Source organism: Mercurialis annua, linkage group LG3 (genome assembly GCF_937616625.2).
Source record: "Mercurialis annua linkage group LG3, ddMerAnnu1.2, whole genome shotgun sequence".
NCBI lineage: Eukaryota > Viridiplantae > Streptophyta > Magnoliopsida > Malpighiales > Euphorbiaceae > Mercurialis > Mercurialis annua.
Genome location: NC_065572.1, coordinates 4,970,496 through 4,983,330, shown reverse-complemented (window position 1 = coordinate 4,983,330; position 12,835 = coordinate 4,970,496). Strand labels below are relative to the sequence as shown.

General features: G+C 28.6%; 2 protein-coding genes across 2 annotated transcripts; both read right to left on the bottom strand.

Annotated features, from left to right (window-relative positions):
* Positions 1-159: 159 nt before the first annotated feature.
* On the bottom strand, positions 160-588 carry LOC126672169 (DUF724 domain-containing protein 3-like). The gene has a single exon (XM_050366115.1). It carries the CDS (start codon positions 586-588, stop codon positions 160-162), a length of 429 nt encoding a protein of 142 aa, XP_050222072.1.
* A 3,187-nt stretch (positions 589-3,775) lies between these two features.
* Positions 3,776-4,770, bottom strand: LOC126671920 (putative defensin-like protein 53). The gene is made up of 2 exons (XM_050365746.2): positions 4,695-4,770; positions 3,776-4,086 (listed from the first exon to the last, which is right to left on the bottom strand). The coding sequence occupies exons 1-2, from the start codon at positions 4,765-4,767 to the stop codon at positions 3,920-3,922; spliced, it is 240 nt and encodes a 79-aa protein (XP_050221703.1). The 5' UTR covers positions 4,768-4,770; the 3' UTR covers positions 3,776-3,919.
* Between the last annotated feature and the right edge of the window lie 8,065 nt (positions 4,771-12,835).

The following is a 12,835-nucleotide window of genomic DNA, read 5'->3' as shown; positions in this document are numbered from 1 at the left end:
CAACTAAATTATGTATTAGCGATTAAAATTGTTACTTATACAAAAACCATTCTTATAATTAAAAATATGAAATAAAATACTATAATCTACTAATTAATTACAAAAACCATTCTTGTAATTAAAAAAAAAGATATAAATACACTGTAATTAATCTACTAATTAACGATAAACCCTACTGTCCCATTTAGATTCATTATGATCCCAATCCAAGTGAGGCCTCAACTGAGAAGATTGAAGAGTCAGTTCAAGACCAATAGTCGTCAAATAAACATCGTACTGACTCGAACCCTTCTTCCTAGTGATCTGACCGACCCACCACCCAACTCCGTCAAAAGCATCAACCGCCTTGTATCTCAAAAACCCACTAATCTTCGGAGACATTCCCGGTGCCGGAGGAGGAGGCGGCCGAACTTCATCGGCAGGAACAATCTCCGTCAAACTCGTGTTTTCTTCTACCGAATACTTATAGCGAACCGAGTAGGAGTGGTCCTGATCAAGCGGTTCGACCACTGTAGCTTCGTAGTATGAACCAACGTAGCCATTCTGTTTGCAGCAAACTTCCACCTTGTCGCCGGCTTTAAATTTCATCTTCTTTTAATGCAAAGAAATCGATTAAATGTAGAGACAGAAATTAAATTAAAAAGATTGTAAATGTCTTGAATTTTATTAATGAAGAGTGTGTATGGTGTATGCGTATTTATAATACTTTTTTGATTGTCCTGATACAAATAATATTAGGAAAAATCAAATCCTTTTGTATATGGAAATAATTATTGTTAAGATAAGTAAAACAAAACACACGGATTTATAAACTCCACAAGTTAATAATTAACATTCCACTTTTACTTTTTAAATTCTAAATGACTTAATTATCCTTTACTTAAAGTTATGTCTTAGTTATTTTTGTGAATATATTTCGTAATTATATTCTTTATTTTTCTTTTTGATTTTGCTGAATTCGGTTTAATAGTTAACAATTAGACTTAAATATTAATTGTTTTCTAAGCTTTCAAGTGGTGGACAATTTGTTTTTTTGACAAAATTGAAGTTGAATTAAATAAAATTATCTTGTATCAATTGATTTATTGAATTTTATCAATTTTTATTATTCCAAAAAATATTATTCCTTTTATACTCAGCTTTATCTTTTCAACGTATTTATTCATCTATTCTAGCATAAAGTTTTAAATTTTTAAAAATAATTGAAAATTAAACAACAATTTTTCTATGATAATACTTATTTGTATATATCAAATTACTTCTTTTCATAAAGTTTGTTGTAAATAACTTATAATATATTTCTTAAAATTTATTATTTACTTTAACTAATATCAACAAAATTAATTTATGAAATTGCTATTAAAACACTAAATTGTTATTTTAATAAAACAATTATACTTATAATATCTGAATTTAGACCCTCAGATAAAATTCAAATGGGCTGTTTTCCTTTTCCTAATGGTAAATGAAGGTAAATAAAAGGATAAGATAGTAAATAAAGAGAAGTGGCGCCAAGCGCTAATATTCCGCGAAAAATTGACCGTTATTATGTTGTTAGTTTTAGCCCCAATCTTGTAATTAAGTACAGTATTTCAGATAACTCCGGATTTCATATTACTACTACTACTAGTACACACTGATTTTAATAGCAATATTTATGTTGTTATTTCTCTATATAAATCTGACCACAAAACTCTCAATTTTCTTTTACTGCGTTCTCTCTTTTTCTTGCGCTGAATTTCTCTTCTTCTTCTTCTTCTCCAATTTCATCATCCTCCTCATTTTTTTTGCTGTTCTCTGTTTTTTGTACTTGTTCTTCTGTTTTACGCTCGTCGCATCACTGCCGCTTTATAAAGTGGGTGGCGGGTTTTAAAAGAATGGATTATAATTTACATCTTTTAGCAGAGACGGCGTGCATTGTTGCTGCCGATGATAGTATTTTGGATAATCTCAGTGACAGCGCTACTACTGTTCGTAGTCGTACTGATTCAATGGATCTTTTAAAATTTATGACGAAAAAGAAGAGATCGTGCATCAAACATGAGAGCCCACCTGTGGTAGCAGTGAACAATATTAATTCTGAGAATGAGTCCGAATCTCCATTTTTCAAGAAACATAGGACTACTGATGATGCTGTGGATCGCGATACAACGACAACTCCCACTTCGGTATTGGATTCAAGATCGCCCGACTGTAGTTAAAATTGGGTTCCTTTTTGATAGTTCTTTGAGTAGCTTGTTTGTGGAGTAGAGATTTTTGAATGTGTTGATCTTAGGCAGGAATTTAGGGTATTTACTGTACAATGGTCTGTTTGTGTTTGGTTTCTTGTAGTTTAGGTTTAATTTCGTCTCAACTTATTAACAAGCTTGTTCATTATGTTTTCAGTTTAGTAGGTATCAATTGATAATATGGAAGTGTAAAGATTTTGATCATAATCATATATGATGGTTATAGATTGGTTTTACTCGTAAGCAAATTTTGTTAACCAAACCGAATCGGAAAATTTGATTCGAATTGACATTAATTAGAAAATGTAATTTTACAGCTGGTTGAATTTTAAAAATAAAAAATTCAGTTCAATCCAGGTACCCAACTGAACTTAGAAAAATATTTAACTAAACTATCCGGTTCTATTTAATTTAAATTTTTATAAGTTTAAGTCGGTTTGATTTAATTAGAGTAGAATGCTCATTCCAAGCCACCATGAATTTTATGGTTAAGATGTGATGTTCATATTTACTTCCACACTCGTCCCCAGATGACCATATCTACATGGTGAGCGGATAATATCGTAAATGCAACTGTTGTGCTATGTTATTCTAAACAACCAGATGTCGGTTGAGATATTCATTATTTGTTTAATTTTTTTTATCACTAGATATGCTAATACTGTATACATTTTATTGATTTTTTTTTTGCACAAATGACATAGTAACAATCAAGATCAGGAATTAAACCATGTATTTATAAAAAAATTAAAATTCTTTTCTGCTTTCTTCCACAAAACCATCGTTTGCATAAGCAAACAGCAAGTGATTAAAATGGGAACATGAAGGCGACATGCCTTCACATAGGTTTCTTTTGCTTTTAGGTATTTCAAACTCTTCATATAAGTTCGAATTAGCCAGATGAATGGGCGCGCACTTGCCTGTCTGCATTAAGTGATTATTTTACACAACGGTTATAATAAATTAATGAGTATTTATAATTTTGTAATATTCAACTATCGTGTATTTTTTATCATTAAATACCCTAACATTACAAAGAGTCTCATTGATAAATTACTCACTATAAAAAATACTCTATTTAGCAACGATAATTTTGCAGCTATTTTTTTTTTTGCTGCTAAAAAACATTTTGCAACAACAATTTTAAAAATTGCTGCAATTAGTTAATTATAGTAAATTTTACTGCCCATTACTTCCAATAACGTTTTATTAGCAGTAATATGTCACAATTTTTTTGTTACTACATATTAATAGTAACAATTTTTGCACTATTAACAGTAAAAATATTTGTTGCTAATTTTAATATTCCTTGTAGACTTGTAGTGAGTTATGTCACGTCATTTTTATAATAAATTAATAAAAAACTATAATATTTTATTTATGAATTTAGTGCAAGAGAACCTGTTATGCTTTTTAAAATGAAAAAAGTTTGTTGGATGATAATCCAGGAAAACATCGCTTATGTATAGGAATGAATTTAATACAGAATCATAAACAAAGAAATGTGTAATATTATTATAGAATAAGTGTCAATACATCTAGTGGCACAATGACACTAACAACTAACAAGAAGAACATTCCAAACCACAAGTAGCTAGTTTAAATTTATTATTCTCCCGGAACAAATAGATGTAGAACAATAATCAAAACTTAATTCAAAAAAAAATTAAACTCGAACGAACGAGCTTCCATCAAGGACTACAACAACAGACCGGAAGTTTTCCGGAGCGTTGGCCTGTAAGACATTTACCAAATTTGAACTTTTTAGCAATGCAATCTGCTAAACATTCTGTGTTGGAATAGGATCCTGAGCAAGTCTGGTAGCAAAATGGATCAACTGCTCTTTGTGTTTCAAAATCTGTAACAATATATATATTAGATACGTATAATAAACATATTTGAAAATATTGTGTAATAGAAAAAATATTATATTCATATTCGAATTCAACCTTCAAAAATGTAGAATGCAAAATTAATTATTATATACACTATATTTAGGCCAAGCATTTGGTTGGTTTGGTTAAAACGAAACCGAAATCTCTAAAACCAAAATTAACCAAACAGACGAATGCATGCTCAAAATCGAACCGACTGAAAACTTTACCTTAACTAAAACCCAGCCGCCAACAAAAATTCAAAACCAAAGTGAACCTAATAAGTTTTCGGTTGGTTTGGTCAAAACTTAAAAATTACAAGGAATAACTATAAAAATTATATAAAAAAAAAATCAAATATTTAGTTTCTTTATCGGTTCAATTTATTTGAACAATTTAAATCTTATATAAAAGAAAATCAAATATTTTGCTCACTTCTTCATTTTATGTATCTCATAAATATATAATATGATAAACAACTTAATTATCATATTTATGAAGATGGTTGGTTATGGTTAGATTTCGAGCTCGAGCTCAAATTCGAAATAAAAATCAAAGATGTACAATTTCGAAGTATGCTTTAAGTATTTACCTGCCCTGACGGTAGGCATCAAAATCAAAGCAATGATAGCAAGAGAAACAATAACAAATTTTGCTACTCCCATTATTTTTTTTTCCTTTAGTTTGGCTACAAAATATGTATTAATTTTACTTGTTATTAGGAATATAAGGATATAGCTTTATATAAGGCCAAGAGAGAATACAAATTAATTCTTTATTACAAGGTGCATGTATATGCTTCAGACAATACTAATGTTTTGATGGATAAATTGCTGTAACTTTCTAATTTTGATATTTCCTTACAAATATAAAAATATAATTCTTATTTACCCATTTATTTATTGTATTAGTTTTTTTTTCTTTTAATATGAAGGTCTAATGATTCATGAACTACATTATAGAAATTAGAGTCTTCAATAAAATATTTTCGAAAGTGGTCACATTTAAAAAAGAACCAATTATATTTTTAATTTATTTTATTTATGTGTCTCTAGTAAAAAAATATATGACATGGCTGCTATATTTTTATATTCGTCATAAAGAGGTAAATTATTATTTTTACAGATAAATATAGTTATTCAGAGACTGAAAATTAAAATATTCACAAATTCTATCAACAAATTATGATCACTTTTCTGAGAAATTTCTAAGTAGACTAAATCCACCACGTCATTTATGGACTAAACCTATCATATTATGACCCGTCATTAAAATAATAATATTATCATAATATTACTATTCAAAAGCGTAAAAAATAAAAAAAAATTACGATAGTGTCATTATTTTAATGACGTGTCATAATATGATATGATAGTTCATAGATGACGTGGTGGACTGAGTCTTTACTTTCTAATGCAAACTGGATGCTTTAATTATAGGCCTAATGGTAAAAAAATCCAAACCTTTACGACTTGTTGCAATTATATCCAAACCTTTTAGTTTTTGCAATAATATTCAAATTGCATTTTTTTTGTTGCAATAATATTCAAATTGCATTTTTTTTGTTGCAATAATATTCAAATTGCATTTTTTGTAGCAATAATAGTCAAATTGATGATAAAACTTGTTGTTTCAATTAAGATATTAGGCTATTATTATGTTTTGATATATAATAATATAGTAAAAGTCCCAAAAAAATGGCAAAAAACTCAAAAAAAAAATTCATATAAAAAGTGCAATTTGGATATTATTGCAACAAAATAATGCAATTTGAATATTATTGCAAAAATTAAAAGGTTTGGATATAATTGCAACAAGTCGTAAAGGTTTGGGTTTTTTTTCGCCATTAAGCCTTAATTATATTCAATAGGAAACATTTATTTTATACCTATTATAAGAGTACCTTCCATATGTAAAATAAAATTATTTGATATTTTTTTGCTGTATATTAAATTAAGGAAAATAATTTGCTTATTTATGAATCAGAAATTGGTTGCATATTACTTGTACTGTCTAATTTTAGAATATTATTACTTTTTTTCTTATTTTTGTATGATACTGATTTGAACATTCTCTTTTAGTTGAATCTTGTTTCTTATATTCTATGTTGCAAAGAAAAATACATGCAATATTGTCAGTTTATATCAATATAATTGTCAAGTAATGCTCTTACACTGTTAAAGAGAATAATTATGTTAATTATGTGACAAACTTAAAGCATTAATCATTGTGGTTGTCCATAAATAGAGCTAGCCATGGGCTGGTTTGATCTGTGAACCAGCCTGGTCAAATCCGATATGGAATCGGTTAAATCTAAAACCACACTAGAGCTGGCCCGGTACTGTAGAATAATTCTCAATGATTAACATTGAAGCTATTTTCATGAATTTAACAATGAAGCTACGAATGCAAATTCATGGGATTTTTTTTTTACTGCATTAGGATTAAATTCTCAATGATTATTTAAATTACTCCCACCGTCCCACTTAAACAGTATCTTTATAATATTTCATGCATATTAAAAAGATATAAATTATAGTATTTGTTTTTTTTTCTTTTGCCACTATTTGTTGTGCTTTAAAATTATGCATATCATTAAGTGTCTTATAAAATATGGTTGACCATTGAGATAAAACAAGAATAAAAGAGGAGAATTATGCTAAAAGGCACAATGATTCATTTTAAGTGTAACACAAAAAAATAACAAATTAACTAAGAGACTTCCTAAATGGATGGAAGGAGTTAAATTTAGAGTAAATTACTCACATACTCCTAACATTTATCATACTTTTATGGTTTCGTCTCTTTTATTTAAAAATTAAATAATATAATTTTTATTTTTTATTTTTGTTAACATTTTAGTCGTCCTGTTTATTTTGATATTAGTAAATTAATTTAAAAGTTTTAATTCATAAATTAAAATTAAAGTTAAAATTAAAATTAAAACATAATCTTTAAACTTATTTTCAATACAAATATAAATATAAAATTATTTTTATGAGAATAATGACTTAATTTAAGTTATTTTTATACATGTATTCAAATTTTAATTTTTTAAAATAGATTTTATAGTATTTTAAAAAAAATCATTTTTAAAAAATAAGAGAAGTAAAAAAATAAATTAATAAAAATTAAATAATATATATGAGATTTAATAAACTATTAAATTTACTAAATATGTAATTTTTATTTTAATTATATCAAAAATAAATTTAAAAACTAAACTAAAATTTAATTTTAATTTAATTTTTTAATTTAATTGATTAACATAAAAAATGAATGAAATGGCTAAACTAATGTCGAAAATAAAAGTGAAAGATCATATCATTTAATTTATACATAGAAGTGACGAATATGTATTCTTTTACTTAGTCCCAAGATATTTTATTTTTTTATTTAGTTTTTTTACTTTATCTTTTCTTTTTCTATTTTGTTTGGAGAACTCTTTTTTTTTTCTTTATTAGTCTTTGTATTTTATAATTTTTGATAAATATAAATTAGCAGGGAGCAAGTAAAGAAAAATGGTAAAATATAAAGATTAAGTAGAGACGAAAGAAAAAAATGATTAAATATAAAAATTAAGTAAACAAAATGGCTTAATGAAAAAGTAAAAAAAAGTACAAAGTCATTTGAATAGGTTATGCCCACTCTTTCTTCTCCCGTACTATTTTTATTGTCCACCTGTTCCTTTTTGCCCTTATAGAAATATTTTTTTCAAGAAATATTTACTCTTATTTTATTTCTAGTGTAGTGAAAGGTTCATTTTATCGCTTAAACTTGAAATTAAAAATCAAATAAGTATAAATTTATGGTTTCGAATAAAAATATTCTTTAATTAGATAATTTAGATAAAAACATCCTTAAAATAAACATCTCGACTCATTTTTTAAGTTCAAATGGTCGAATAAACTGTCATTAGCTCAACTTTGCTCCAATCATCTTGTACTGTCACCTCATCTAAGAAGGTAAAATGAGCTAAATTAGTCAAACTATCAATGTATTTTAAAACCATAAATTTATCCTTAATTGATATTTAATATATTGCTAAGAGAAAAAAAAAACCTTTGTTGAATATTTTTTAGTCATCTTACATTTTTATTCCTCATTTTTTACTGTTTTCTTTTATGGAACTACAGTATGCCACCTTTTTTTGGAAAAAAGAAAAGTAATACCTTTTTTTTTTCTCTAGACCATTTTGATTTTAAATTTTAAATTTATTTTTTGTTTAGTATTTTAGTTAAAGTTATATCTAACTTAATTTATTTTATTATAAAAAAGTTTAATTAATATAATATATGTATTTTTTTTTATTTTCGGATGGAAATGATGTGTGTAGCAGTTAAGAGAGTTTGATCTCAAAGATCATAATTTTTAACAGATATCTGGAAAGAAAAAAAACTAACCTTCTATAGCTTTTCTCGTAGATATTTTTTGACGGTCGTTAATATTTTATTTTTTTCGTTAACAGTAGCCACCCCTTTATTTATATTATTTTAATTTTATAAAATATAATAAATAGCAAAAAAAATTTATAGATTAAAATTTATCAACAAAGTGCATATTCAATTCAACGGAGTGCATATTCAGCTCTTTACCATCTTTTTAAAAAACAAATTGTGATGTATATGAAATGTATCACATATGTATTATAAATGTATCTCTAACGCGTTAAGATATTGCTGCTGACGAGATGGAGTGCTGCTGCACTGGCACGTCTAACACGCTAACGAAAGCGACATGTGTCATTTCTACAAATGTGAAAAAAAATGTTGGATGAAAAAAAATAAAAACTCAATATTTTTAAAAATATTAAAAGTGTTAAGATTTTTGTTTTATTTCCCCGCCTAATTATATGCCTATTTGATGCAGCTTCATAATATTGAATATATTAACTGATAATAACTTTTTCAATAGTTATATTTTAAATTTTTTATTCCAACATCTCATAATACTAAATCAGACTGAATAATTAATTTTTTTACGGTTCCTTAATCATATATATTTACGGAATAGTTATCGGTGTTCATTTGTTAAGTTTTGATAACTGGATTTTTTTTTTCTGAAATAGGAGACCATTCTTTCAACTCCAGCTAATAATCGCCTATGAGGCCAACAAATTACCTACCTGGAGGGGTGTGCAAAAACTGAACAAACTAAAATGAAACCAAATCGAACTTACAAATTCAATTTAGTTCGGCTAGATATAATAAAAAATTGATTTTTTAATTTGGTTTTATATATGAAAAATTCAGTTAAGCTCCAAACTAATCAAATTGAAAGTTGACTGAACCGATTTATTTTGGTTTGGTTTTAAAAATTAATTTATAAAATTTTGACTCATTTTAATTTTGAAAAATGAACAATTTTAGTTCAGTTCGACTTGAATCGGATACAACCCTAAGTAGTGAAGTTGGATACCCAATAATTTGTCAGTCATATAAGCAACTATTGATTGAAATGGACCGAATAATCTGTAAAAAATAAAAAATTAATAATCTAAATATGACAAATAAAACTTTAATAACCCATCTGTAAAATATATATACAGATCAGTATATAATCACCATTTATCAAAAAAAAAATTCAGATATAATTTAGAAATTGAAATTTTCTCAAGTTCATTTTAATTTGAGAGGTCAAATTCACGATCTACACCATTCATCACTAAGATTGTACCTTTTTTGATCTACACCATACATCGGATAAAGAATAGTGTAATTTCATTGAATTTGATCCCTCAAGTTGAAATGATATTGAGGGAATTCTAATTCATAATTTAGCAATACCCATAAAAATATGTAATTAATTGGGCTCTATTTTTTATTATACTAGGACTAAAAGTGGATATTAAACTCTATAGGTTATTAGGTTTTATCCAATTTACAGAAAGATCACTAAACAAACTTTTGTTACAAAAGTATTACTTAAGTTAGCAATTTGTTATAACGGGATGTCACCCGCACGAAATTCACCGTTTTTGGTGACATGACTTGCCAGATTTGTCCAACAAAGTACTAACATTTAATTAGAGTGATTCATTTATTGACGTGGAAAATGAGACATGAACAATGTGGACAAATCCGGCAAGCCATGTCATCAAAAACAGTGAATTTTGTGCAAGTGATATTCCGTTGTGATAAATTATTGACTACAGTGGTATTTTTAAGTAAAAGTCTTTTTAGTAGTCTTTTTATAATTTGAGCAAGGCCTAGTTACCTATAAAATTTAATATCCACTAAAAAAAGTAGTTCACCGCAACTCAAATTTGTCAATTTAACCAATTTTCAGATTTGTAATCAGCTAGGCTACACAATTCTTGGCTACAGATGAGTCCCAAAAGAAAATTGGTGCATTTAGGTACAAAGTGGTTGAATGTCACTTAATTGCCAAAACTAAAAATAAATCCTAATTGTATGTTCCAATTTTTATTTTATTTTTAGAAATTTAATTGTTTTTTCATTGACTATGCCCAATCATTACTTTTATTTATTTTTGAATAATGCATTCTTCCGTAGCCACATTTGGTAATTTACATACGTATGCAAAACAAAATCCTTCAGATACACTTGAATTAAGAGTTTAGGTTGAGAAATTTTTAGGTAGATTCACTCTACCATGTTATCCGTGGACTGAATCTATCACATTATGACATGTCATTAAAATAATGATACTATTGTAATATTATTATTTAAAAATGTAAAAAAAAAATTATGATAGTATCATTATTTTAATGACGTATTATAATAGGTTAGTTAACGGATGACGTGGTGGACTGAGTCTACCTAAAAATCTCTACTGTTGAACATTGTTGGTTACAGTATCAAGTTTTGGTTCTCCTACCCACTTTTAACAAAGTTCTAAAATGAGATTAGGACAATTAATGCTGGGATTGCTTTGCTTTTTCATTTCTACAGTTTGATTATCTAACTTTAAAACATTATAAATTAATCATCATACTTTACTTTTGATGATTACAACAGATTAAAAAAAAATCCGGCCAATTTATGCCTACGTGGCAATTAAATATCACTTTAAAATTTCAGATTTAAAATATAAAGAAAGTAACATGATAATTGATGGAGTCTGCCTTCTGAACCGGTAAGTGAACCTGCAAAACAGGGTAGAAGCTAACCGGACGGTGGTTGTCCGATTAACTCTCCGATGCTAAAGTCAGTCTAGAGCTTTGAGCAGCGTTTTGAGTATATGAATGTAATTGTGATTCTAGGCATAGCTCGTGCTCCTTTTATAGTAGTCGAATATACCTAGTAGAGTTGTATTAGGCAAGTGAATCCTACTTTATAGGGATTCGGCAATATCGTAGAGATTCTCCTGATTTGTCGAGATCTACCTTAATCTGATAAGAGTCCTATTTAGGAACGTCTTCCTAAATAGTCTTATCTTCCTAAAGTAGAGCTTATCCTTCCATATGTAGTGTTTGTGTCCGAATAGGACAACACTTCCATAATTAGTCGATTATCCGAATCCCGGACCTGACGCGCTTTCGGCAGATCATGTGGGATTCGGTCTTTATTAGCATGTCACCGAATCTTAAGAGATTCGGCATCTCCTTCATATCTTCCGATCTTCAGGGGGAGTCCGGTATCGTCTGAGAGTGGATCTCCTGCAACTCGGCTCCATTATACTTACAATAGGATTCGGTATCCATCATTAGCCCCCCCGCAAGTGAGCTGAAGTAGTTTGGCATTTATGCCTTAGTGGATTTTAGCTCTTTTGGAGCTGAGTTCTCTTATACGGGCGAGTCGTTTTGTATTCCGGGCGAGTCGTTTCATATGTTTGTGGGTGACGTTTCTTCTTTAGTAAGATTCTGTGTTGCCACGTGTCGGCATTTAATGATTCAACGGTTAATGATTCAAAAGCGTTTTGTATTTAATCTCTTTGCATTTCTTCTTTTCCCTCTTACTCACTTTTCGAATTTACTCTCATTTCTTGTAGCTATTTCCTTTTCGTTCTTTGTTTGATTATTTGATTCTTCGTGACTTGTTTTCTCCAGATTTTTCAGGTATGTTTTCTTTCGTCGTTTGGATGTTAATATGGCTTTCTTCTTTGTGTATATTCTCCATGATTTATATTCTGGAAATTCCTTTTCTGTACTTGGTGTTCTTCGATGTGTTCTTCAACGTGTTCTTCAATATATTTTTTGTTTGATCCTTATTCTGTGTTTATGTTTGTGATTTCCTGTTCTAGGATGCCTCTTAGTCGAGTGGAAGATGCATGCGCTGCTATGGCTTTTACCCGATCAAAGCTTCGTAGGGATGAAGTCTTAGATATCTATTTTAAGTATAGCTTTCCTTTCGATTATAGGGTAATATTACCCGGTGCCGATATGGCTGCGTCCGATTCTCCAGGATCTTCTTGTAGGGCGGTTCTCTTCGAAGAGCAATTTGCTGCTGGTCTTAGGTTTCCTTTAGATTCATTTTTAGTAGAAGTGTGTAGGGATTTAAAGGTTGCTCTGGGGCAACTTTACCCTGGTACGATTAAAGTAGTGCTCGCCTTTTCGGAGGCATGTAGGCTCCGGGGCTGTGCCCCTTCTCTCAAAGTGTTATATCATTTTGTAGACTTTAGGAAGTGTGATGGTTGCTTCGTTTTCGCCCTTGGCAGAGAAGGGCGATCTCGTATTTATCTTCCTTACCTAACCAGTCGCTGGCGAAGGCGTTTCTTTATTGTCTACCATAAATTTGTTTTTCTTCATTTTTCGGATGGTTTTTCTTCTCA

What these genes read in the sequence shown, in the direction of transcription:
- LOC126671920 (XM_050365746.2), bottom strand. Translation starts at nt 4,767, where the DNA reads ATGGGAGTAGCAAAATTTGTTATTGTTTCTCTTGCTATCATTGCTTTG. An exon ending in GATGCCTACCGTCAGGGCAG is followed by an intron (nt 4,087 to 4,694) that starts GTAAATACTTAA and finishes ATATTGTTACAG; the next exon opens with ATTTTGAAACACAAAGAGCA.
- LOC126672169 (XM_050366115.1), bottom strand. Translation starts at nt 588, where the DNA reads ATGAAATTTAAAGCCGGCGACAAGGTGGAAGTTTGCTGCAAACAGAAT.